Here is a 27,960-nt window from a genome sequence, read left to right as displayed (position 1 = left end):
AGAAGGGAGGGGAATGCCCTATGCCCAGAGAAACAGAACATCGCCTAGAAGTCGACAATGATACGTATTGTCCAGATAACACCTCCACTGTACTCATTCAACAAGGACTTTCTGGCCACCCCAGCAAGGACCTGAGAGCCCTCAGCTGTACTGTAGCAGAGCGGTTCGTAGAAGCTCACTTAGATTGCAGCTCTGACAACCTATGGAACCCGTAAGCCAGGTAAACAGTCACCATTTTTAAAAATTTTATTTTTAGTTGTGGCAAAATACACAGAATATACAATTTAATATTCTAACCACTTTTATGTGTACAGTTCAGTCATTTTAAACACAAGGGATGCCATTCTTGCACATCCAGTCTCCAGGACTCTTTTCATCTTGCAATGCCGAAACTCCGTCCCCATTAAACACTAACTCCCCTTTCTTCCTCCCTCCTCCAGCCCCAGGCACCCACCCTTCTACTTTCTGTCTCTATGAATCTGACTGCTTTGGGCAACACCTAGAAATGGAATCACACAGTATGTGTCCTTTTGTGACAGGCTTATTTCACTTAACAAAATGTCTTCAAGTTTCATCTGTGCTGTAGCCTGTCAGAATGTCCTTCCTTTGTAAGACTGAATAATATTCCACTGTATGGATGGGCCACGTTTTGTTTATTCATCCCTGAATGGTGGGCTTCCACGTTTTTGCAATTGTGAGGAATGCTGCTGTGACTATGGGTGTGCAGATATCTCTTGGAGACTCTGCTTTCAAATCTTTTGGGGTATACCCAGAATTGAAATCGCCGGGTCATATCGTAGTTCTATTTTCAGTATTTTGGAGGAAGCACCATACTGTTTTCCATAGTGGCTACAGCATTTTACCTTCCCGCCAGCAGTCAGGAAGGGTTCCAATTTCTCCAGATGTCCACCACCACTTGTGATTTTCTGTTCTGTTTTGTTTGATGGTGACTATATTAGTCCATTTTCATGCTGCTGACAAAGACATACTCGAGACCAGGAAAAAAAAAAGAGGTTTAACTGGACTTACAGTTCCACATGACTGGGGAGGCCTCAGAATCATGGTGGAAGGCAAAAGGCACTTCTTACATGGCAGCAGCAAGAGAAAATGGGGAAGAAGCAAAGCTGAAACCCCTGATAAACCCTTCAGATCTTGTGAGATTTATTTACCATCGTGAGAATAGCATGGGAAAGACCAACCACCATGATTCAATTACCTCCCCCTGGGTCCCTCCCACAACACATGGGAATTCTGGGAGATACAATTCAAGTTGAGATTTGGTGGGGACACAGCCAAACCCATTTCACCCCGGCCCCTCCAAATCTCATATCCTCACATTTCAAAGCCACCTATGCCTTCCCAATAGTTCCCCAAAGTCTTAACTCATTTCAGTATTAACTCAAAAGTCCACAGTCCAAAGTCTCATCTGAGACAAGGCAAGTCCCTTCTGCCTGTGAGCCTATAAAACCAAAAGCAAGCTAGTTACTTCCTAGATACAATGGAGGTACAGGTATCAGGTAAATACAGCCATTCCAAATGGGAGAAATTGGCCAAAACAATGGGGTTACAGGGCCCATGCAAGTTTGAAATCTAGAAGGGCAGTCAAACTTTAAAGCTCCAAAATGATCTCCTTGGACTCCAGGTCTCAGGTCCAGGTCACGCTGATGCAAGAGGTGGCTTCTCATGGTCTTAGGCAGCTCTGTCCCTGTGGCTTTGCAGGGTATAGCCTCCCTCCCAGCTGCTGCTTTCATGGGCTGGTGTCGAACGGTGAATGACTGTGGCTTTTCCAGGCACACAGTTCAAGCTGTTGGTGGATCTACCATTCTGCAGTATGGAGGACGGTGGCCCTCTTCTCACAGCTCCATTAGGCTGCACCCTACTAGGGACTATGTGTGAGGGTTCTGACTCCACATTTCCTTTCCCCACTGCCCTAGCAGAGGTTCTCCATGAGAGCCCCGCTCCTGCAGCAAACTTTTGCCTGGGCATCCAGGCATTCCCATACATTTTCTGAAATTCTAGGTGCAGATTCCCAAACCTCAGTTCTTGACTTCTGGGCACCCACAGGCTCAATACCATGTGGAAGCTGCCAAGCTTTACCCTCTGAAGCCACAGCCCAAGCTGTACATTGACCCCTTTCAGCCATGGCTTGAGTGGCTGGGACACAGGGCACCAAGTCCCTAGGGTGCACACAGCAGGGGGACCCAGGGCCTGGCCCATGAAACCACTTTTTCCTCCTAGGCCTCCAGGCCTGTGATGGGAGGGGCTGCCATGAAGGTCTCTGACATGGCCTGGAGACATTCTCCCCATGGTCTTGAGGATTAACATTAGGCTCCTACTACTTATGCAAATTTCTGCAGCAGGCTTGAATTTCTCCCCAGAAAATAGGGTTTTCTTTTCTATCACATAGTCAAGGTGCAAATTTTCTGAACTTTTGTGCTCTGTTTCCCTTTTAAAATTGAATGCCTTTAACAGCACCCAAGTCACCTCTTGAATGCTTTGCTGCTTAGAAATTTCTTCCGCCAGATACCCTAAATCAGTTGTCTCAAGTTCAAAGTTCCACAAATCTCTAGGGTGGGGGCAAAATGCCACCAGTCTCCTTGCTAAAACATAACGAGAGTCACCTTTGCTCCAGTTCCCAACAAGTTCCTCATCTCCATCTGAGACTACCTCAGCCTGGATTTTATTGTCCATATCACTATCAGCATTTTGGACAAAGCCATTCAACAAGTCTCTAGGCAATTCCAAACTTCTCCACATTTTCCTGTCTTCTTCTGAGCCTTCCAAACTGTTCCAATCTCTGCCTGTTAGCCAGTTTCAAAGTCACTTCCACATTTTCGGGTATCTTCTCAGTAACACCCCACTCTACTGGTACCAATTTACTGTATTAGTCCATTTTCTTGCTGCTGATAAAGATATACCCGAGACTGGGAAGAAAAAGAGGTTTAATTGGACTTATAGTTCCACATGGCTGGGGAGGCCTCAGAATCATGGCAGGAGGTGAAAGGCACTTCTTACATGACAGTGGCAAGCGAAAATGAGAAAGAAGCAAAAGTGGAAACCCCTGATAAAACCATCATATCTTGTGAGACTTATTCAATGTCACAAAAACAGCATGGGAAAGACCGGCCCCCATGAATCAATTACCTCCCCCTGGGTCCCTCCCACAACACGTAGGAATTCTGGGAAAATTCAAGTTGAGATTTGGTGGGGATACAGCCAAACCATATCAGGGGCCATCCTGATGGCTGTGAGGTGGGCAGCCAGCATTTTAGAGGCCCTCCCACTGGCCTGGCTGCCACTTCACATGTCCTGTACATCATCTCATTGAATCTTTATGAAAACCCCACTCAGAGGCAGGGGCACACATCATGCCCACTTTCCAGATGAGGACACTGAGGTTCAGACGGACTCTTGCCCAGGGTCACACAGCTGATGTAAATCCTCAAAGGTCCATACTCTTCCCCATTCAGCCATACCAACTCTCTTCCTCACACGGGAGCTACCAGCGACCTCTTAGCTGTGGTGATGATTCGACAAGGACAGCTCTGAGCTGAACCACGCTCTTGGCACACTTAATGTGCTCGCCACATAAATCTCCAAAGCTAAACTCAAAGTGAAGGCTCTGCATCCGACTCAGCTCCCTCCCAGGCTTGTAAATTTTGCTTCTGCCTAATGCCAATCCTTGAGGGAGAGAGGCTGACGGCCTGAAGGTTTTGTAGCATTCACCCATCTCCTCGTCACCCCTCCCCAGGCCCCCAGATTGGGGGGCAGGGCCCTGCCTGGCAGAGGGCACACAGGCAGCATTGTCTCTCCTGTCCCTGAGCTGCTTCACCTCTCGAACTTTCCACCAAATGCTTCAGCTGCCAGCAATACCACCTGGAGTCCTACCCGCCCGGCTCTCCAAGAGGGTCTTTGGAGACACTGCCGCCTTGTTAGGTGCCGAGGGGCTGCGTCCAGAGACATGAGACCCGCAGGCGAGACCACAGGCGGGCCAGGCATCTCCCAGGCCATCCTCTAGTCATGAGCCCCGAGTCTGCAGCCTGCACAGATGTTGGGGTAGGGGCCAGAGGGAATGATTGTACCACAAGATTAAACACTTCAATGTCAACATGTGTGCAGTGTTGCTTGAACAATGTTATCATTGTGAATTGAATGAACCAAAGAGTTTAGGGGATGGGGCAGGGAGAGGGAGAAAAGATGGGTTTAATTATCTCTAGAGCTGAGGCCAGTTCTTTGCCTAAAAAAACCCAGACGCCCATAGAGCTGAAAAGAAAAATGGGCTGCAAACACATGCCGCTCCTTCTACTACAGACCCAGGCAGCCCCTGGCCTACGGCTTCCCACCTCCCAGAGGGAGGAACGCAGTCCCCAGGGATTTCTGAGTTCCAACCCCATCCTCAGCTCATTGAAATTGAGGGAAAAGAACAAAAAGTAGTTACTATCTTCACCTAAACCAGTGGTTCTCAGCCAGAGCTGACTGTCCTCCCCTCACTCCCATGAAGGCACCTTGGGACACTGCTAAACATGTTTACCAGGGACACTGCTAAACATGCAATGCTCAGGATGGCCCCCCATCCAACCCCAAATGTGACTAGTGCTGAGTTGAGAGTCCTTGACCTGAACAGACAGGCAGAGTTCAAGAGGGTCAAGAAACCTGGGGTTTGGTCTCATCTGAACTGTGAGCTGGCTGGTATAACCCCAGGCTCACTGGGCCTCAGTTTCCTCCCATAACAAAGGAAAGGACTGAATTTCTCTGAAGTCCCTTTTCTCACCTATTAGAATGTACCATGTAAAGCTGCTGATACTCTACCAGTTTTGAGCTGTATGCGGTTCACCCTAACACCTCGGGGCAGTGTGGAGGCTCTATCTGTGCTGTCTGGTAAGGCACACTGAGACATGTGGGGCTACTAAGCGCTGGAAATGTGGCTCCCGTGACTGAGATCTGAATGCTTAATTGTATTTCATTGTAATTAATTTAAATCTAAACAGCTGCCAGGCACAGTGGTTCACACCTGTAATCCTAGCACTTTGGGAGGGCGAGGCGGGTGGATCACTTGAGGTCAGGAGTTTGAGACCAGCCTGGCCTGGCCAACATGGTGAAACATTGTCTCTACTAAAAATACAAAAATTAGCCAGGCATGGTGGCACACGCCTGTAATCCCAGATACTTGGGAGGCTGAGGCACAAGAATCACTTGAACCCGGGAGGCAGAGGTTGCAGTGAGCCAAGATGGCACCACTGCACTCCAGCCTGGGCAACAGAGCAAAAATTCCATCTCAAAAAAATAAAATAAAATAAAATCTAAACAGCTGCATGTGGCTCATAGCCTTCCTAGTGGACAGTCAGATCTCAGGTGTCCCCATCACTGCAGAGGTGCTGTTGCCCACACTGCTTTGTTGCACCAAGGGCTTGCAGGGGGCCACTGCAAATGGGGGTCCTTGCCTATGTTCTCAGAGATGCAGGAGAAAGTTTTTCTTTAAAACCACGCCTGTAATCCCAGCATTTTAGGAGGTCGAGGCAGGTGTATCACTTGAGTCCAGGAGTTCAAGATCAGTCTGGCCAACATGCCGAAACGCTGTCTCTACTAAAAACACAAAAATTAGCTAGGCGTGGTGGCGCATTCCTGTTGTCCCACATACTCGGGAGCCTGAGGCACAAGAATCGCTTGAACCTGGGAGGCAGAGGTTGCAGTCAGCTGAGATCGTACCACTGTACTCCAGCCTGGGTAACACAGCAAGACTCTGCCTAAAAAATACATAATTAATTTAAAAAATAAAGAAATGGCGTTCCCAGTGTGAGAAATTCTGTGGAAGCAGCAGGAATTCAACTCCTGACTTGTGGGTTTGAGGCCTGGCATGGAGGCTGTTCAGGTATGAGGATCCCCACTCTCCTCATGGGGTCAGCTGGGGAGCAAACATTCCCCACCGAGCACCTGGCGAGTGGTATCCTGCCGATAACTGTCAGACATGCCAAGTTCAAGACGGCAGAGGCTTTGCTCCAGGCCTGCCCGGGCACTGTGGCCCCTCCCCACAGCTGAGTTGGTCTCACCCCCATTGACACTCTCCCTGGGCCTCCTTCCCTCTCAGCCTCTTTCATTTCCCTCCCATAGCCTAAATACTGGGATTATTTTGGTGAGAGGCCTGCTGACCCGTTTCTCCACTGTCCTCTCTTCTAGATTTTAACTCCAGGAGAGTAAGAACTGAGCAAAGGAGCAGGACTCAGGTTTCCAGAGCAGAGCTGGGCAGCAGGGCGAGTCTCGGCTCTGCCACTTGCTGGAGCGTGTCACGCCCCTTCTGTAAAACGCAGGTGGAGCTAGTAATAGCACTGACTCCACTGGGCTGCCAGTTAAAGCCCGGGAGGACAGTAGACCAGGCATGCTCCGCCTTCAGGATGCCCAGAGTCACACGCGAACTTATTAACGCACAGGCCACTCGGCCCCACTCCCAGCATGTCTAAGGTGGGTGGTCTAGGGTGGGCCCAAGAGCATGAATGTCTCACACATGCCCAGGTGACGGTGATAACGCAGGTCTAGAAACCCCACTCTGAGAACCAGAGGAAAGGAGAGTGTCTGTGGAGTGCCTGGCACATGTGATAGTCTTGGAAGCTATTCGCTCTGATTGCTCTGTTGCTTAGCACTGTTCACACACCACCTCCCACGCTCACTTGCTGGGCACTCAGCAGCTTCTCCGGAGACTTAGTGAAGTGGGTTTTGAAACTGTCTCCATGAGCAAATCAGGAGGAAGACAACGCTCCTCAGCCTCACTCAGCCCAGGACACAGGAGAGAACTGGCGGAGCATGGGCCGTGGGGCCTGGAGGTCTGGTTCACGTGCAGCCTCTGCCAATCACCAGCAGTGACCCAGGACAAGCTAACCCACCTCTAGAAGGCTCAACTTTTTCTCCCTATAAAATGGGGACGGACAGAGGCCCCCAGTTCTGAGGCTGTTGGGAGAATTCAAGGACATGGAGGCTGGCCACCAGGGAGGGCAGCAGAGACCTGTGCCTTGCCTGCTCCCAGCCAGGCCAGAGCAGGCCCCAGGAGCAGCCAGGTGGGGGAAGTGAAGCTGCCATCCTCCCTCCTTTCCCCAGGACAGAAGGGGTCTGCTCAGACCTTCCCCCAGAGCAGCCAGAGACGCTTGGGTCAGCTGGGCAGACACAGCTGGTTTAAGGTATTTTAGAGGCAAATCAAATCAAATGAGAATTTATAATCCTTCCTGAGGCCTGGGTTCCATCAACCTAAACTCATTAGGCCCAGGAGATGCAGGTGCAGTGAAGGAAAAGATGGTTCTGCCTTTCCTTCCTGCCCAGCCCTTGTCTCCCTTTCAAAATAAGAGTCTTCTTTAAAGCCACACTCTGTCCCTGGACCAGAGTAATCAGCTTCATTTCTGAAAACAGGATGGTGCAGAGATGTACAAAAGCTACCCCAGGGGCTGATGGGGGAGATTTGGTGGGAACTGGAAATCGTGGAGAGCCTCACTCATTTCAAGTCCACATTGTAAGAACTTGAACTTCCCTAAGCTAAACTATCAAAACACCCTTAAAATTGCATCGTTGTCCTTTGAACCTATTTCTGGTGCGGGAAGCAGAAGAATATGAGATCACACCAAAAAACTGGTGTTTTTATTTTTATTTTTATTTTTATTTTTTATAGAGATAGGGTCTCACTCTGTCACCCTCAGCTGGAGTGCAGTGATGTAATTACAGCTCACTGAAGCCTTGGACTCCTGAGCTCAAGTGATCCTCCTGCCTCAGCCTCCCGAAGTGCTGGAATTACAGGCATGAGGCACCCCACGGGGCCCAGAGAATGGTTTTTAAATGACATTTTGTATTCTATATGAAATGTAACTGGAAGAGTTGCAAACAGACTCCCAAAAGTTCTACTTGGGGTCTTCTTTCCAAATCATTGCTCCTGTGATTAGTGATTTAAAAGCATTATTGTATAATTAAATGTATATAAAGTTTAGAAACAGGCAAGATTAATTTATGCTACTAGAAAACAGGACAATAGTTACCCCTGGGTACAAGTACAAGGGGGTTCTGGTCGATTCTGTTTCTTAATCTACACACTGGTTATCCTGTGTGATTGCTTTGCAAACACTCACAAGTATTCTTGATTTCTATGCTATTCTACACATGTTACACCTCAATAAGCAGTTTTATTAAAACTCAATTAGCAGTTTTATTCATAAGTGTTGTTAGCTTTACTCATTGCCAGCTCTACTCAACATACACGTCACCATACTAAGAGGCACAATCAATTCAACAGCAGCTCTTTGGGAAAAGATACCAATATCTTAATCAATTTAAAGACATCCTGGTTTTCAGAGACTTTGATAAGCAAATATATGGGGCATTAGGCCTGACACACATAACTGTAAAACCCCTATGTGGCTTCCTCCTGCCCTCATGTGAGACTCTCCAATTAGCATTGCTGTTGACTGGTCTGCTCCAAACCTCCTTCAGGCCTGAGAAGCAGTTCAGGATCAAGTGTAGGAGGGAAGGCTCAGGAACTGGATCTCCAAATCCAATGACGCTTAACTGGGTATGTGTTCTTGGGCCAACTACTGCTCTCTGCTCATTTATCTGCTAATAATAGCCCCCACCTGAAATGGCTGTCATGAAAATTAAATAAGTTAATATTAACTAAAGAGGACAGGCTGGGTGCAGTGGCTCATGCCTGTAATCCCAGCACTTTGGGAGGCCGAGGCGGATCACCTGAGGTTGGGAATTTGAGACCAGCCTGGTCAACATGGTGAAACTCCGTCTCTACTAAGATACAAAAATTAAGCCGGGCGTGGTGGCACGTGCCTGTAGTCCCAGCTACTCGGGAGGCTGAGGCAGGAGAATCACTTGAACCCAGGAGGCAGAAGTTGCAGTGAGCCAAGATTGTACCACTGCATTCCAGCCTGGGTGAGAGAGCTACACTCCATCTCAAAAAAAAAACCAAAAGAGGACAAAAGGGTGCTTGGCACATAGTAAGCCTTTGACAAATGTTCGCTACTGGGATGATTATTACAATGGCTAACATAGCTGCAATCAGACAGTAGCCACACCTCCACACCCCAGCCCAAGCATACAGGGCCAGAGGCTGACTCCAGCAACTGTGTTGATGTAGCCTGGTCTACCCTCTCGACCCAACTGATTCACGAGTGAACATGTGATTCAAACTGCTTAAGAGCCTCTCCCCAAAAATTGTAGCTGAATGTAGTAGTTCAACCATATGACTAAGAACCCCAATTTCTTCTGTCTTTTTTGCTCTGTCATTGTCTGCATGTTGACTTAATTCTTAGGCCTCTTGTCTCACGGTCACAAGATGGCTGCTGTGGCTCCAAGCAACATGTCTTCACAAAACCACATTCAAGGCAAGAAAATGGGGAAGAGAACAGAGACTTCCGTTTGCTCAGCGGCCACTTATTAGAAAGCAAAATATTTTTCAGAACCACCTCTCAGCTTCTCCCCTAATCATCTCTTCAACCAATGGCCTTAAGGAGGCACCCAGACCTATCACCTCAGTCTCCCATGGGAACAAGCAGAAAGAATATAGGTGCCCAGAACCCTTTACTAGAAAACATTTGATCAGGCTCTCAGTGTAAGCATGAAGTTCCACCATTTCACCAGGGCAGGCAGGCGTTTCTTTCAAGCAGCTCTCCACCCTTGGCTAACAAACACTGACACAGATTCTTAAAATGCTTTGAGTCTCTTGATCTGTTCATCCTCCACTCAGGGGAAACAGGAGCCGCCTGTCTCACAAGCAGAACTCAAACCAAGCTCCACCCCAGGCTCTGCTTCCTCCCAGGGGACAATAATTCCTGCCCTCCTCAGGTCATTTTCAAGAAATTTTGGGCCGGGTGCGGTGGCTCAAGCCTGTAATCCCAGCACTTGGGAGGCCGAGACGGGCAGATCACAAGGTCAGGAGATCAAGACCATCCTGGCTAACACGGTGAAACCCCGTCTCTACTAAAAAATACCAAAAACTAGCCAGGCAAGGTGGCGGGCGCCTGTAGTCCCAGCTACTCGGGAGGCTGAGGCAGGAGAATGGCATAAACCCAGGAGGCGGAGCTTGCAGTGAGCTGAGATCCGGCCACTGCACTCCAGCCTGGGTGACAGAGCGAGACTCCGTTTCAAAAAAAAAAAAAAAAAAGAAAGAAATTTTGCCCTTATCTCAGGAGATCAGGAGGGTTGTGTTAATAAAACAAAGCTTGTTTTCAGCAAACAATTGGCTGTTGGCTAGAGTTCTATATAGTCTTCAAAGTTAGAGCTAATGTTGTACCTACTTGTAGGTAGGTGTGAGTTTAAAGAATAACTAAAATCTCTCTATGGGCTACAGAGGGTCTGGTTAAATTAATGTCAATGTGCAACCAACCTTTTGTATATATTCACAGTGGAACACTATCGTCTGGAGGCTTTGGAAGCTTGCTTAGGGCCTCTATTTATCTGTGCATACAGTGGAGCCACATCACATGTACAAACACCTTTTGTAAATCTAACTGTATACAACAAAGGAAATAAGAACAAAGAGGGAGAGAGAAACCATTTCAATCATTTGAACGTGGCCACCCAACAACCACTTCCAACCCACTTTTCCCTCCCCTACCTCTCACTGTGCTGGCTGGATGCCAGCTGCATACCTTCATACCTTCCCTCAAAGCAACAAGACAGGGGCTTACACACAGTTTAGCCCAAGACACTTAAGGAGAAGTCTTCCAAGGAACTTCTAGGAAACCAAGAGGTAGGCAGGCAAGGAGAGCTCTTTGCGCCATTCCCCATCCTCCTGCCTTGAATGTGAGATTGTATGAGGATGAACTGGCTGGGGCGGGAGCAGCCATTTTGTAAGCATGAGGTAAGAGCCATGAGGAATTTGAGGATGGTGGTGGGGGGAGGTGGGAAGCTCATGGATGCTTGGATGGTATCACTGAGCTGCCTCCACAAACGTGAACTTGCCTCCCTGAAGACTTGCTGTTAGGGGAGATAATGATATGTTTTTGTGCTGAAGCCATGCCAGGCAGGCGTTCTGTGAACTGCAGCTGAACAAGTTCTAAGTGAAACACCATTCCTCTCCACAGAAGCAGGTAGTGACCATTAGGATGTGTATCTCTTATAGTATCTGCTGTCCCAGAGGGTGTTATAGGTCCTTAAGTGTTAAGTATAACACCAGGAGGGTCCTTAAGTGTAGGACCTGTATTGTACCAAGCTTCTTACCTTCTAGTGTTTGAAGGTAAGTATTTTGGTACAATACAGGTCCTACACTCAAGCAGGTTATTTCATCCCATGTGCCTTGGAAGCAGCAGCGATCTGCTGCAATACTGGAAGAGAAACTGGGAGAACGGACTCAGCCATACAGAGACACCACATAACAAAACAGCTTCCCATGGGAATTCAAGGGTAATTCCCACTCTGCCCAATGTCTGTCCTACCTGCTGTCTTTAGCCTACGCCTGATGCAGGGGTGACTGCATCACACTTTTTCAAATTCCCGAGATTCTTTCCAAAATCTATAATAGGAGTTGAGTAAATAACATACATATAATGTCTGAGATGTGAAGGTACTTAGGGAAGTGTATAGTCTTGGATAAGAAGGCTGGATTTGGTCACGAACTTCCAGGCATCTCCAGTGAATTGCAGCAGGTGAACAAAAACATCATCAGGCCATTGTCATGTTCCCTAATGACATCAGTCTACTGCCATGTTCACAGATGGGCCTAGAAGAGGCTCTGCAGCGAGACTGGACCCCCAAGGCAGCCAGGAGCAGCCCTGTTTACTGAGAGTTCCCTGTAGGTGAGGACTGAGCCCTTTCCTGCCATGATCTCGTTTAATCCCAGTGTCCTGAGCCTTGAGCGGCTCACCATAGAGGGAAACTGAGGCCCAGAGCACTCCGACCCTTTCAGTAACTTGCCTGAGGACACACACCAGTGGTCTGGACCCAAAGACAGACAGACTTGCCGTCCCCAAAACTGGGCGAGTGATTTCTCATTCCTGATCCCATTTTCACATACGTAAAAATAAATGTTGAAATCATGCTATTTAATGAACAACTGGCATGGGCAGGTCCTCACTTAAAATGAAGAAATGGGCCAGGTGCAGTAACTCACACCTATAATCCCAGCACTTTGGGAGGCCGAGGCAGGAGGACTGCTTGAGCCCAGGAGTTTGAGACCAGCCTACGCAACATGGTGAAATCCAATTTCTACTCTCTCTCTCTCTATATATATATAAAATATATTTTTATAAATATAAATACATATCTGTATTAAATATATATACACATACATATACACACATACATACAAAAAGAATTCGCCAGGCATGGTGATGCACACCTGTAGTTGCAGCTGCTCAGGAGGCTGAGGTGGGAGGGTCACTTGAGCCCAAGTGGTAGAGGCTGCAGTGAGCCAAGATCGTACCACTGCACTCCAGCCTGGATGACAGAACCTGTCACCCTGACTCTGACTCAAAAAAAAAAAAGGAGAAATTCATTTATCCATATCAAAAAGTGGGGGTAACACAGAATGCCACCCACTAAGTCTGACATGAATGGTATTCAGATAAATAAAAGAAAAACATACAACTTTCCTGTGAAAGTTTTATTTATGTGCTTTTTTTTGGAGTAGGCCAGCCCACAGTCAACTGTCTAAACCCGACAGGTTGCCTGTGCCCCCACCTGGCAAGGGTGGGCAGATCTGGGTGTCTCCTTAAAACTCTGCACCAATAAACACAGATCTTAATCAGCAGAAGGCAATTTTCTAGTATAACTGGATTCGTCATAATACAGCCAGTTTCCTGTTTGCCTGTGCCCAGTCGACACCAACAAGCCTCCAATTTCAGCTGGGGCATCATCACAAAGAGAAGGCCAGCTGCCCTGATCCAAGTCCTGTGGAGTCACGGCTTGGAGGCCACTGTGCCCATAGCCTGCTCTGGATCCCAGCACAAACCAGCAGCACATCCCACCACGGTGGGTAACAGAGCAGCTGAGCAGAGGGCACAGGCAGGTCCCATGCACGGTGGGTTCCTGATCAGTTATGGTGTGGCAAATGACAGCATCACTGCCTACCACTGGCATCCCCAGCCACCAGCAGCAGGCGGCCTGAGGTCAGCCCTCCTCCTGTCTCCCCACACGGGATCTTTACAGCAGCCCAGGAGACAGGCACCCACATCAATCCCAGAGTAGGAAAACAGGAGGCCCCGGGTTTAACAACCTGCCTGAGTGAGTCGGGGAGGTGGGGGCAGAGCAGTGGGGGCAGAGCGGTGGGGGCTCTGCAGTCGGATAGTCTGATTCAGACCCAAACTCTTAACCACCATCTGAGACATTTAGAACTTTTTCAAAAACAGAACACAGGAGAACAGGGTGCTGGGACCAGGCAAATGCAGGAAAAGCCTGACTGTGTCCGACACCACCCTTGTGGGGACTCGGAGCACACACCTCATGTTAAAGACGCAGAGGAGTCTTCAGAGGGGACATCCTTTAACCCAGAGCTTTCGCAGACTCAGAGGAGCTCCATCGAACATGGAGGGGAGCAGGAAGTGTGGCTGACTCACTGTCTGCAGAAGGACAAAAGGGACCGATAAAAAACTCAGGCTTTTGGCCGAACATGGTGGCTCACGCCTGTAATCCCAGCACTTTGGGAGGCCGGGGCAGGCAGATCGCTTGAGGTCAGGACTTTTGAGTCCAGCCTGGCCAACACGTTGAAACCCCGTCTCTACTAAAAATACAAAAATTATCTGGGCATGATGACCAGCACGCCTGTAATCCCAACTACTCGGGAGGCTGAGGCAGGAGAATTGCTTGAACCCAGGAGGCAGAGGTTGCAGTGAACCGAGATCGCACCACCGCACTCCAGCCTGTGTGACAGAGCGAGGCTCTGTCTCAAAAAAACAAAGCAAAACAAAACAAAAGTCAGGCTTTTTTACTTTTTGTACTTTCCCAGGTAGGGGACATAGCCTGTGGAAAGCAGGGCTCAACAAAGTCCATGAAGAGCCAGGCAGAAACTACTGTAGGCTTTGGTCACCATCGTGTCTGTGGAAACTCTCAACACTGTCGCAGCAGCAATAAAGAAGATAATGAGTAAGTGGATGGATGTGTTCCAATAAAACTTTATTTATAGACCTTGAAATTTGAATTTCATGTCACTTTAGTGTCATGAAATATGATTCTTCTTATTTATCACACTTTTTAAAAATGTACCAGCCATTCTTAGCCCACAGGCTGTACAAAAACAGGTGGTGGGGCTGGAGTTGGCCTGTGGGCTGGGGTCTGAAGGAAGCAGGTCTCCCCGCTCCAAGCAGCACTTAAGTTACAGGGAGACACGAAAAAATACAGCTTCTGTGCTCACCCTCCCTCTCCCAACCCCGAGTAAGTTACCTGCCAAGAGAGGGGAACAAGGCGAGAGAGAGAGATCTGCCCTATTCCTCCCGAGGAACGTCCAAAGAGAAAAATAAAAGAGGGGCCGGTCCTCAATGTGTGTTTAATAAACTTTCAGCATCATCAAGCAAGAGGTGCATAAAGTATTTTGGCTCCCAGGAGACAATGCTTGCGCTTTAGAGACTTGAGCTCCATCTCAGTCTCCAGGGTGTTTCAAAGCCAGGTAGAGCTGTGCTCCCAGGAGAAGGCTTGAGTTTTGATTGCAATCTGTGCTCCTTTCAGCCAGAAAATAACCCGCCCATCTAGAAATGCTGTTTTTCCCACTCACCACTGTGGGTCAGTGGGTTTGAGGCTAAGGCTCCCAGATGAATTCCCAAGGTTGAGGCAAGTTATCCTAAACCAGTGGTTCTCAAATGGGGGCAACTTTGCCCCCCAGGGTAGAGTTATGTCTGGAGACACACTTGGTTGTCAGATCCTGGGGGAAGGGCCAGGGATGCTGCTAAACATCCTGCTAAAAATCCTGTAATACACAGGACAGCTCCCAGCAGAGAACTATCTGGTTAAACACACCAATAGTGCCCAGGCTGAGAAACCGTACATTAAACGTACTAAAAAGGGGCGCTTCCAAGTTCCAGAGGTGCAGAGATTTCTGGGTCCCCCCCCTTCCATCCCTGCTTCCCGCCAGTATATTAAGATAATTAGGAGCTCAGGGTCTGAGTAGGCATAAGGCAAGTAGCTTCATTTATCGTTTCCTCCTAAAGGAAATGACCAACCAGTGCCTCCATCCCATAAACATTTACTAGCCTGGAAGGTTCTGAGGCCCTGCTGCCATTTTTAAGGGCTTCTCTCTCAAGAAATGTTAGGTCAAGTCAGTCAAAAACTGAAACTTGAGAAGGGGGAAGACTGGGGAATGGAGTAAGGGGCATTTTACAAAATTCAGGACCAAGAAGAAAATAGAAAGATCTTTTAGATCTGCTCCCACCCGGCCCCCACTTTCTTGACCATAAACAAACAGCTGCTTTATATCGGGCACCTTATGAATGAGGAAAAGAGAGTTTTAAAGTTCTCAGGGCACTGTCCTGTGGGTTTTTCTTTTACTCGCTGAGTCCCTGTCGTGTTAATGGGTCTGTAGATTGATTCGTTATTGGCCTTCAGGGCGTCATACTGAACAGGCTCTGGGACTGGCTTTCCTGCCCCCAGCCTTGGAAATGGCAGGACCACCACAAACAGCAGCTGGTGGCTGAGCTCGTGGACATCCATGCACCAATAACAGAGAAATGATGAGAGCTCCCATCATAGTTGCTTCCTTTAAAAAATAAATAAACTTTTTATTTTAGAATAACTTTATAAGAACATTGCAAAGCTAGTACAGAGAATTCTTGAGTACCCTTCACCCAGTCCTCCCAGGGTCAACATCTTCCACAAGCACAGGACATTTGACAAAACCGAGACGTTCACATTGCTGTGTAACTGTCAACTCAACTCCAGATTTGATTCAGACTATACCAGTGTTTCCACAGATGTCCTTGTTCTGGTCTAAGATCCAGTCCAGGGCATCACATTGTACTTTCTTTTGGTTCCTTTTTTTTTTAAGACAGAGTTGCTTCGTCATCCAGGCTGGAATGCAGTGACATGATCTCGGCTCACTGCAACCTCTGCCTCCCGTGTTCAAGCGATTCTCCTGCCTCAGTCTCCCAAGTACCTGGGACTACAGGTGTGTACCACCACACCCCACTAATTTTTGTATTTTTAGTAGAAACAGGGTTTCGCCATGTTGGCCAGGCTGGTCTCGAACTCCTGACCTCGGGTGATCCACCCACCTTGGCCTCCCAAAGGGCTGGGATTACAGGTGTGAGCCACTGCACCCGGCCTCTTTTGGTTTCTTCTTATTAAAAGACAGAAAACTTGACAGAAATAGGTGAAATTTATTTGAAACTCTCATCAAAACTATCCTTTCCCTCCTCCCCAGGGGCAGCTCTCACCCTGAAGGTAGGGAGTCCTTCCTGCACATGTGTCCACAGTATTACTGCAATGTGTATGAACCCACAAATAATAAATTTGTAATATGAGTTGGTGCCCTGGTGTGGGAGGTTGGGGGTGCCTGTGTGCATAATTAACAAACAATTACATCCTAAACATCCTTCTGTTACTTGCTTTCTCCTTCTGACACTGTTTCCAGTCTACATTGATACAGTAAAAAAATAAAAACAAAGAAGTCCCTGCTGGGGTAACTCCATTCCGTATCCCCTCCCAGAGCTACACCTGCTGCTCTCTCGAATCCCCTGTTCATGAGCATTTTGATTCTGGGGACTTTACAATATTACAGACCATACACAAAGGCATGCTGGCACATACGGAAAAGACTGTTTCTGTGGTCTTTTTTATATGGCATCTTGAGGAATTGCTATTAAAATACCAATCTCTGGCTGGCTCTGGAATTTCCCCATGGAGGGGGTATGGGGCACATATAGGTGCCCCCCACAGCCACTCAGGACCCTATGCCCTGACAATTATTTTTAAACCATAAAGAGCGAGGAGAGGGAAGGTATCACAAGCAGGGTGGATAACAGAAGGGAAAGGTGTGTGCCTGATTATCTCTATGTTACTCATCAGAACACAGGACCACAGAGTCAAGGCCAGGGGCTCGGCTTCTGTTTTAATAGTCTCAACATCATCTCCTCCACGCTCCCCACTCCTTATTTGATACCCCACGGGTTCAGGAGGAAAGAATGGGCAGCTGCACACCCAGCAGGAGCTGGACAGACACATCGGCCCCATACTTCCTAGCTGTGCATGTTTGGGCCTCTTCGGTGTCCTCCTCTCTAAAATAGAAATGACACTGCTTCCCTTGCAGAATGCTGAGAGAATGCATGAGGGCCCCAGAAAGATGGCTACTCTGAATCTATTGCTGCTACAGAGAAAGATCTTAGCCCTCTGAGGTCTACAATCCATTTCAGTGATGCATTTAGATGATGAAGGGGTCTCTGAATTTAATGTCTAGATTCAGCCATGCAAGATCCTGCCTGAACTAAGAAACGTCTCTAGGGGGCCAGGTGTGGTGGCTCATGCCTGTAATCTTAACACTTTGGGAGGCTGAGGCGGGTGGATCACTTGAGGTCAGGAGTTCAAGACCAGCCTGGCCAATATGGTGAAACCCCATCTCTACTAAAAATACAAAAATTAGCCGGGTAGGGTGGTGGAAGCCTGTAATCCCTGCTACTCAGGAGGCTGAGGCAGGAGAATCGCTTGAACCGAACCCGGGAGGCAGAGGTTGCAGTGAGCGGAGATTATGCCACTACACTCCAGCCTGGGGGATAATGAGAGACTCCATCTCAAGAAAAATAAAAAAAAGAAAGAAAGAAGGAAAGAAGGGAAGAAAGAGAGAAAGAGAGAAAGAAAGAATGTCTCTAAGGCCCAAGAGAGAAAGCAAGCAGCTCTTCCATTGTGGACAAGATTTCATGGCAAAGTGATAACCTGCACCTTCCAGGGAAACACCAGCAGTCACCTCATTAGCCAGGAGCAGAGTAATGCTCCTTAATTCTCTAGGTAGTGAACTGGACAAAAGCTGAAGCTTGCCTTTGCTGAAAGACAAATCATAAACAGGGAAGTCATTTTACAAGTGGGAATGGAAAGAGATGTTATTCTTGTCAAACTAATGGAGTACTTCAGTGAGATGGAAGCTTCCAGAATATCAGTCTCCAAAATAGAGCACAAGTGGGGAGGAGGCAAGAGGAACCCATTGGGAGGCAGGGAAAGATACATTACAATTATAACAGTTAAGCAAATTCCAACTGACAATCATGGGAGTTCACTAGCTTCGACAAAAATATATGACAGGTAGGGTTGAAAAATGAAGGTCTGGTTTCAGTAACGCACCCCACAACCTACTTCTCACATTTCTGTCTTTGAATCTTGTGAGAGATGCTTCAGCCATGATAGTGTGGTGTCATCCGTGCCATTTCCTGGACACTCTCTGGTGCTTTGCCTTTCTGAGCAAGTGGTGGCATCGTCATCTCCTTGCCCACCTTGGGTCAGGTTTGGCCACATGGCCCACTTTCACCCATGAAGTGTGAGCAGAAGCTTTTTCAGGTGGAAGAGTAAATTCTGGGGTACATACCCTAAACAGAAATAAGTTGTGGCTGGATGAGGTGGCTCACACCTATAATCCTAGCACTTTGGGAGGCCGAGACGGGTGGATAAAACCTGAGGTCAGGAGTTCGAGACCAGCCTGGCCAACATGGTGAAACCCCATCTCTACTAAAAAAATAAAAAAAAACAAAAATTAGCCGGGCATGGTGGCAGGCACTTATAATCCTAGCGACTTGGGAGGCTGAGGCAGGAGAATCACTTGAACCCAGGAGGCGGACGTTGCAGTGAGCCAAGATTGAGCCACTACACTCCAGCCTGGGCAACAAGAGTGAAACTCCATCTCAAAAAAAAAAAAAAAGAAAGAAAGAAAAGAAATAAGTTGTATAACTACTAGTTAGGATAGTTTGTACTTCATAAAACATACACAAAAATAGAAAATTTTGAAGTTAGAAAGTCACTTCCAGACAGAAGTATTAAAAGCTAAGGCACAGTTCACATTGTCTTTCCTTCTGGCACCTTATTCGTGACATTCTGAGGACCTAAGCCTCTCCCAGGGACCCTGCTGCCACCAATGTGCAGAACTCCACACCCCAACCCTGAACCCACGATAGAGCTATAACCTGATACAAATGAAAAACAAACTTCTGGGATTTTTAACCCACCAAGATTGTGAGTTTCTTCACATGCGATAACTTCACGTATACTGCTGACCGGATGAAGAGTCATCGAAATTTGGGACCAGGCCTTTAGATCAGTAATCCTAAACTGTTAAATCACGATTTCGAAAACATCAAGGAACAGTCTATTGCATTGCAAATTTTCGTGACTGCAAACTTAATTATGTTAAAATTTAATTAAGTTTTAATTAAATGTATATTAATTAAAATTGTGTTAACAATTAAAATTAAAATGATTCATTAGCTAAAATTTATATTAACACCAAAATTTTGTATTGCTTTAGTTTTAGTGTCTCCTACTTAAATTTCTAGTTTTGTCTATGTTTTATGAAGTACAAGCTATCCTAGCTATCCTGCAGTAGTTATACAACTTATTACTATTTAAGGTATGTACCCGAAAAGGTAGTAGTGGGAATTGGTGATCAAAAGCATTCAGAAGAGACTGCTTAGAATGTCTTCATGCCATACATGCACAGAAACAACCAATATCCGAGCACCTTCTATACCATGAGAATTCTGTAAGGCTGTGCATGGGCGGGAGAATAAGGCTGTCTGGAAAAAAAAAAAAAAAAAAAAAAAAAAAAAAAAAACTTGCCTGCCTTTGTGTGTGTAAGTTGCCAGGGGGATGAGTACTTGGACCATTATATGCCAACTGTCATGCTAAGAGCTTAGCTTTTTTCTTTTTTCTTTTTTTTTTCTTGTAGTCCAAACTACATGAAAGCAGAAGAGAGGCTGGAAGCACAAGACAGGGCAGGCCTAAACCCAGTGCTTAGAAACATGCAAGTTCTCGATTTTGGAAATGGTGCAAGTTTTTATTCCTGGCCAAATTTAATTAAGCCAGGCAATGAAAGACTGAAACTTGAAAGCTACTCCAGGGAGATAAAGATGTGACAGAACACATGACTTCAGAGATGCAGGGAAACCTAATACTTCGTAAGTCGGATTTTCCAAACAGTATAGAAAGAGCTGAAGGGAATTTATGGAAAGTCTTGAGTGAGAAATGCCACCCCTGGGTATCTGGCCCTGGAGACATTCTCTTTCGTCCTCTGGTCTCCAGAGGCTTCTAAACACGCTGAATTCACACAGGGCTTTGTTGTTGCAGCCTAACCCCAGCTGCGGGAGCCTTGGGCAGCCTTGCACCTGCTCCAGTAAAAAGTGGGGAAGTTGTGCAGTTCTGTTAATGAATGCTTTGGGCTTGTCACTCCCTTGAAGGGAAAGACAATTTGTACTTTGACCGTCTTCCAGAAAGGAGTGAGAAGAAATACTTCAGTAATGTGATTTTTTAAATTAAGCATTTTATGTTGAAATTAATTTTTAATTCAAAGTTGCAAAGGCACTACAGAGAGTTCCAGTACACCCTCTCACTGAGTTCCAGTTTCCCAAGTAGTAAAATCATTAAATAACCATAGATACTAAAATTGGGGGAAAGATCCAGCCTTAGACTCTATTCATCCTCAAATAAGTTTGGTGCGTTCATTCAAATTCCAGTGATCTCTGACAGAGGGAGGCGCGCGCATATTCACACTCTGGAGATCATTTTGTTGACATTTAAAACAACATGGGCAGTTTAATCTCAGTATTTTAAGAGTAAGTACTTAAAAACTGAAATTTGGACTACTATACCAACGTAAATCTTCATCTGGCCAAAGCAGTAAAAACAAGAGCTACCATTTGTTGTACACCTACTAAGTGATGGCCTCTGCACGTGAGTGATATGATTTCTGTTTCTTCAGAATTTGTTGAGGAAGAGATTCTATTGCAGCCTTTATAAAACGAGGACACAAATGCAGAGATGTTAAGTAACTTGCCCAAGGTCACACAGCTAATATGCAGTCATCGTGGAAACAGACACATGGGTTTAGGCTGTGTCTAAAGAGAATCACTGTGGATGCCGTTCCAACCTCCCTTGCCAAGTCACACCCACTGCTGTCACCAAGAACTTCCGTTACACGGCAGTGAAGCCCCCAACCCCTCACTCCATATATCACCCAGAATTAGCTGCAAAGTGTCAGGAGACTTGGCCAGGCAGCCCCAAGCATCAGCGAGGGCTGGAAGCCTTCACTGTGAAGCCCTTTATAGAAAGCCGCGGTTGGCAGCCCCCGCTCCTGCATGGGAACAAATTAACATTGGCATTCCAAACACAGGAAAGGAAGGAAATTGGAAACACAGTTTATACTTGGCCAGCCCTTTGAAATACTGTACCATGCTACCGACATCAATTAATGAAAAGCAGGGTTGTGTGAGAGGCTCTGGTTTGGAAATGCATTAACACACGTTCAACATGTTTGCACAGGAACCGGATTATAAGCACCCTGGCTCCAAAACAATAAAGCAATTACCCTAAAGTTGGTGCTCTCGGAGTTGTCATTAATTCAATCCACTCCACGCGGATCAGCACAGGCTTTGCGCGGCTCCCCACCATGCCTTCTGACACAAATGTTGAAAAGGCAGTACTGCACACGCTAGCCTGAGTTTCGCATAAGTAAGTGTCAAACTTCATGCACTCTAATATCCCCCCAAATCATAAACACTCCACTTTGGAGAGGGAAAAACACACAGCAGCCGCCCTGGTATTCCCTGGCATTGCTGTTTCAGTTCGGGTTTGAGCAATTTTTTTTGCCGGGGAAGCTTAAATGACCTATCTGTTCCATATTAAGAAATACCAAGTCACATTTTTTTTGTCAAATATTATTTGTCAGATGCCATTTGCTGCGAAAATTCAATCCCAGCTTGAACACACAGCTAATACCAAACGGCTCACATAATAGCCGCGGTCATACATGGGATCATTTGCAGTGAACAAACCCCCCTTCCTCTATAAACTGTTTCAGGGATTGGAAAGAAAAGCATGTGAAGCTCTGGAATAAATAAAGCACCGTGCCTTGAGCTGCCCAGTGCAAATGACCCTTGCATACTGGGAGAACAGGCTCAAAATGACCCAAGAGCAAGTGCCCCCTTCGCAATTTTGTAAGAATGCTTCCAAGAAAGGATTTTAGATGCTGTGGGTAAATTTCACTGTTTCTGATCTGCAATAGAAAGAACCAGCTCACTTCTCTGAAGGACCAGCCTCCCCAGGCACTGCCTCTACGCACATGTCCACCTGCATCTGGAATCCAGGGTCCAGGCAACAGACATCACGGTTGTCTCCTCCCCGCTCCTGGTGACGTCATCTCCTCAGCTCAACTCCACGTTGATCTGGGATCCATCAGGCTGGAGCAATTTGAGTGTGTAAAGCTAAATGTGTTATCATTTTCACCACAAATTAACAGTTTCTATGTAAATATTGGTATTTCCTCACCCCATGAAGGCGAGAGGAGGCAAAATGGCACCGGCGCATTTGATTTAAACTAATTAAAAGCAGAGGATTGTGCAATTCAATATATTGATTTTACCAGTGGGACTTAAATCTTTTATAATAAGTGTACACAGCTGCAGTGCTCTCCCACCACTATGCTGTAAAGGCTAATCCGCACATTCCTTCTGACGATAACATGACAGGTCCCACACATCCCCGCCTGTGCCCTAACCCTGGTGACAGTGTCAGAGTGCATTAAGGTGAAGCCTTGCAGTGGCTTGCCAAGAAAACAGTGTGCCGACAGCCCCCCAGCTAAGCCTGAAGAGTGAGCGTGAAAGAATTCATGTGGCCAGAAGCATGGTGCAAAGGGCTCCCCATTCAAAATATTCAGCCGGTTACACGGATGGGCAGACGGGGAAGGGTGGAGACGGGGGAGACTTAGGACATGCTGATTCTTGCAATGGGCCAAATATGACCTTACCAAATGAGGGGGAGATATTAAAGCGATAGGAGTGATCAATCAACTTAGATGGGACTCTCCCTGGAATGAAGTCATTACTTGTCTCTGAGTTCAGCGGACATGTGATATTCACTCACATCACAGGCGTTCCGGTGGTCAGGGGATTGTGCACCAGCTGTGTTTACCTCGGCCAAGGCTTGATAGCCTACCACGCCATGGTAAAGCCCCAAACTGTAGCTTGAGGGGGCTGCATCTCAAAAGCAGTTTCTTCTCTCTGTGCATTCAGAGAGTCATCCCCCTGAAACTGATTTGCAAGTGGGCCATCTCCGTTACCCCTTCCACGGGGACCGCTCCACTACCGAATGACAACCCTGGAACCAAAACCAAAAACAGCCACCCAGGCTGGCATCCAGGTTTCAGCCTTACCCTGCCTTGATTCCAGAAGGAAAATACATAGAAGATGAAAAAAGTTCAAAGCTGGGTCACATACATGCTTGGGAAAAGTGGAGGAAAATCTTTGATTTATATAAGCAGGAAAATGAGGTTTAAAAGAAGTGATTTTGAAAGGGTTACGAAAAACACAGCTGTTGGTGCACTCCTATAGCAAAGGCGCTCTGCAGAAAGAAAGAAAGAGGGGGGAGCTGTGTGACATCTATATTAACCTTTGGCTGCTCACCAGTGAGGGCCGGCGCTCCGAGTGCTGGAATGTGGAACAGCCCCTTCCAAATTTTAACACAAGCCAGGTTACAGCTGCAAATGCCTGCAGTCCACGCTCCCCTTTGCGAAGCACTCCCTAAAGGAAATTTTTAAACTGTAACAGAATCTTTTTCTAATACTCTACAGTGGTATGGACTGCTCTTGAGGGGCAATGGGAGAGGTCTTAATGCCAAACACTTGTCAACAAAAAGGACAGCCAGATGGCATAAAAGCAAAAATCAAACTGCATGGCCTTCTCCCTACTCTTCAGCTACATTAACAAAAGCCACTTTTATAGGCTGACTCCAATAATGATAGGTTTCCAACTTTCTCTTCTTTTCAATTTAGCGTCAAAGATTACACAAATTTCATGCCTTCATTACCTGGACCAGAGATAAACATGATGACTTCCACTGCCCTAGTGCCAGCCAGCTACTTCAGAAGATCCCTAACACAGCTGCTGGGTCTTCCCAAAGAAGGAACGGTAACGGGCGACGGCTAGATTCAGTGGGCAGAATCGCCATTGCCTGGGGATTATTTAAGAGAGGGTAGCTGTTTTGAATTCCAAAATTAAGTCTACACAGAGGAGTTGGGGTTGTTAATCCAAACCAGTTTACAAATCTTGCCATTGAATTTAAGGGGCCCAGGCTGGGAAGATGGGAGTCTCACTCAGGCAGCTCAGCTCACATTGCCTGGGGCTTTATGGTACAGGCTGGGCTTTGTCATAAGGTGCAGCCTTTAGTCCTCATTCCCACCACCTGGTTTTGTCGTAAATTCCCCTCTAGTTTTCCCTCTAGTTTAGATCCCACTCAGCCTGGCAAAAAAGTTGAATTCCAAGAACAACTTACAGGAACAAAAACCAGTTTGGCGGCAGACAGAAGGAAGAATAAACGCACCAGGTCTGCAAAAGCCTTCAGAATTCAGGCAGGGGTCCCCCAGCGTACGCAGGCCGCCTGCCTGCAAGACAGCAGAGCTATGCAGTGCAGGGGGAAGGGGCAAAAGAGGCTGCCAAGATCCTCACCCATGCCCCACCCCCCGACAAAGTCCCACCATAATAATAAGGAATAGTTTGATATGTGCTAGTGATATTTTCTCACTCTTCTGTAAATTGTGAGAATAAACTTACCTTTAGAAAACTGAATACTACAGATCAACATGATTTGCAATCCAAGGAAAAACAGTATAACAGTGTTCTTTCTCAGCAAACTCAGTGGCCAGACAAGTCTGCTACACCTCCCCCCAACCCTCTTCAACCTTACTGCCACCCCCAAGTCCCCCCTATGGAGAAATTCCAGGCTACAACAGAAGGGACAGGCAATTTATTCCTGTGCTGCTGCTTAGCAGAAATTAAAGGCCAACATTAGAAGCATCTACAGGAAGCGTCTCGCCAAACTGCAGCCCAGGTCTTCACCTAACTAATGACCTCGAGTTTAGGGACAGAGAGAGAAAGAAAACAAGGTCAGTGCGCTCTGTTAAAAGCCACTCTGCCATCTAATTTGGAGTGATGTCCCAGAAAGCTAGACCTGAGAAAGTCAGGGTCCCACAAAGCCCAAAGCCAGCCTGGCTGATTAAGAGGCTCAGACAAGCCGGTCTTTGTCCTTTCAAGATGAAAGAAATGGATTGAAAGGTGTGTGTACAGCCAGAGGAGGAAAACCACCCAGCTGTGGCCTTCCCAAACAAGTCCCAGCTTGCTCCTGCCGCCATGGGGGAAGCAAATAGCCAGCACCAAAGTTCCCAGAGGCACCCTCCGAGCAACCTGGTCTTTCTCTGGGGGACAGGGAGCCCCTGGGGCCTAGCCCACACCGCCAGCCCATAAGCAGCGGCGGCTTTTTTGCTCTTGGTTTGCAGGGCCTTCTACAGAAGCCGGAGATTACAAATACCTTTTTAATGACCCCAGCCAGGCTCTGAAGACAGCCACTGGGACCTGCACCTTCAGTGGGAGTCCGGGGTACCCAACAGAACGGAAGATGCCATAAATCCCCCAGCAGAGAAACGCCCTGGCTAACCCCAGGCTTAAGGAGGGCGACAGAACTCTGCGTTCATTATTTATGTGTTATGCATTTGGAATTTTCCTTTAGTTTTTGGTATAGTTAATAAATGCACATTGTTTTTTTAAAAAAAATCACCAATACAGAAGTGCAGACAATGAAAAATCAGACCCCAGCTCCCACTCCCTAAGCCCCAGCTGTGCCCCCACCTCTCTAGCCCTCCAGTAAAATCTCTCTCCAGTTCCTGGTGTCTTCCTCCAGGAGGACACCATGATATACAAAAGCATACATGCAGGCCACTCACCTGCACCTTGCTTCTTTCCACCTCATGCATCTTGGAGATGGTTCTACATCAGGTCATATGTTGCTGCTTCCTTCTTAACTGGCTGCTTAGTATAATTTAAACTTTCTTAAAGGTATTTTGGCATCTAAACCTCCCACCCCTTGCTCGCTGAAGCTTGGCTCACTAGCTGGATTTGGTTATTAAGTACAGACAATGGCCTCCCCGGGAACTCCAGGGACCTTATCAGGAGGGGAAAGCAGGAAGGCGGATCTGCTCTTCCCCGCGCCCCCAGTCCACGCCCCAGGTGCCCAGCGTGGGGCTTCAGTATCATTATTTCCATGTTGACACAGCGCCCGTGGGCGTGAGTTTGCTGTCTTGACTTGGTTAGGGTTTTCGCAGCAAGTTACACAAGTAGAATGAAAGCGCTCAGGAAACAGCGTTATCGGGGCGTGTTATCTCGGAAACCAAATATTTGATCATCAGTCCCGCAGTGCGCTGCCGGGGGGGTTAGTTTGAGCAAGTCTGGAGAATGAGTGCGCGCAGACGGAGGGGGAGCTCCCTGGCCCTCGCCGCAGCCCCAGGCTCGCGTCCTCGGGGTCGTCGCGGCTCCAGTCGTAAACTGGGACCCCCAGTCGCCCCCGCGGCGTCAGCTCGAAGATCCCGCGCAACCCAATCGCCAAAACCTGTGGTTTGCGCGCCACACGTGATAAATGCTGAAAATGGATTCTGCCAGCCCGAGACCTACCACTAAATATTTAAAATAGAAAACTAGCGGCAGGGCACAGTGGCTCACGCCTGTATTCCCAGCACTTTGGGAAGTTGAGGCAGGAGGATCAACTGAGATCGGGAGTTCGAGACCAGCCTGACCAACATGGAGAAACACAGTCTCTACTAAAAATACAAAAAATTAGCTGGGTGTGGTGGCACATGCCTGTAATCCCAGCTACTCGGGAGGCTGAGGCACGAGAATCGCTTGAACCCGGGAGGCAGAGGTTGCGGTGAGCAGGGATTGCGCCACTGCACTGCAGCCTGGACAAGAAGAGCGAAACTCCGTCTCAAAAAAAAAAGAAAAAAGAAAAGAAAAGAAAGAAAAAAAAGAAAAAATAAAAGAAAGCAAACTAGCAAGCTCCCCAGCTCCAGCCAAGAGAGAATGGGGCATCCGGCGGCCCGGAGAGGGGCCCCAAGGCGTTCGAAGCGCGCGGTACGCTAAGGCGGGCGCACCACTAGGGGACAGGTAGGGCTTGTCAGGGCGGGTAAGGGAGTGCGACGGCCACGATGCCAGGACCAGGCAGGGGCCCAGGAAGGGCGGGAAGGCAGCCTCGCCAGGAAGGGCCCTTTACATCCAGGTAGCGCGAGCCGCGCCGGCCCGGGACAGCTCACATGACCAAGCCCCGCGCTTTGAACGGCCGGCGCCTCCAGCCCCAGAGATGCGGCCGGCGGCGTAACATGGAGGGGACTTCGGTGGATCCCTCCTTCCCAGTAACCCCCACAGGCCCACCGAACCCAGCGCGCCAGACCCGGAGGCGCACACAGCTTGGGAGCCATAGGGCCGTGGGTGGGAGACCCTCGGGCAGGCACTGCGATTTCAACCAGGAGCAGAAAGCTGGGCGGGCTGTATAGAAGAAGCGGCTCCCTCCCTCCCGGTCGCAAAGTGCCCCCGAACAGAGACGCACACCCCCGAGTGCCCTTACTCACCGAGGTTGACGAAGCTCATGACCATGTCGGCGTCGGTGAGGAAATGGCTATCTTGCAAGCTGGCCAGAGGGGGGCCCTGGGTGCTGAAGACGGCCTTGTAGGGGTAGGAGAAGCCCTGGCCTCCGGGCCCGCCGCCCTCCTCCACCGCCATGGCGTTGTACAGGTCCAGCATGAACATGGGCGCCGAGTTGTGCTTGCCCTGGAGGTGCGGGCGCGGGCGGTGGGGCAAGCCCAAAATGGAGAGGATCTCGCGCTGCATCTCCCGCCGCTCCTGGCTGCGGAGGCGCCGATGGATGAAGCTCGAGTGCACCTCGTTGTCCAGGCTGAAGTCGGCCAGGGCGGAGCGCAGCAGGAACAGGGGTGCCCAGAGCGCCACGAAGCTGTGCGGCGCCGCAGCGCGCAGCGAGCGCACGTGCATCGCGCCG

General features: G+C 48.0%; 1 protein-coding gene across 2 annotated transcripts in view; it reads right to left on the bottom strand.

Annotated features, from left to right (window-relative positions):
- Positions 1-27,960, bottom strand: part of BMP7 (bone morphogenetic protein 7) — a 97,948-nt gene extending 69,988 nt beyond the window's left edge. For both annotated transcript variants that reach the window (XM_011936694.1, XM_011936695.1), the window contains exon 1: positions 27,536-27,960. In XM_011936694.1, coding sequence (XP_011792084.1) covers positions 27,536-27,953 — 418 coding nt within the window. In that variant the 5' untranslated portion in view covers positions 27,954-27,960. The remainder of the gene's footprint in view (positions 1-27,535) is intronic.

Source organism: Colobus angolensis, unplaced genomic scaffold (assembly GCF_000951035.1).
Source record: "Colobus angolensis palliatus isolate OR3802 unplaced genomic scaffold, Cang.pa_1.0 Scaffold156, whole genome shotgun sequence".
NCBI lineage: Eukaryota > Metazoa > Chordata > Mammalia > Primates > Cercopithecidae > Colobus > Colobus angolensis.
Note: the sequence above shows the minus strand (reverse complement) of the source record. Positions and strands in the feature narration are given on the sequence as shown.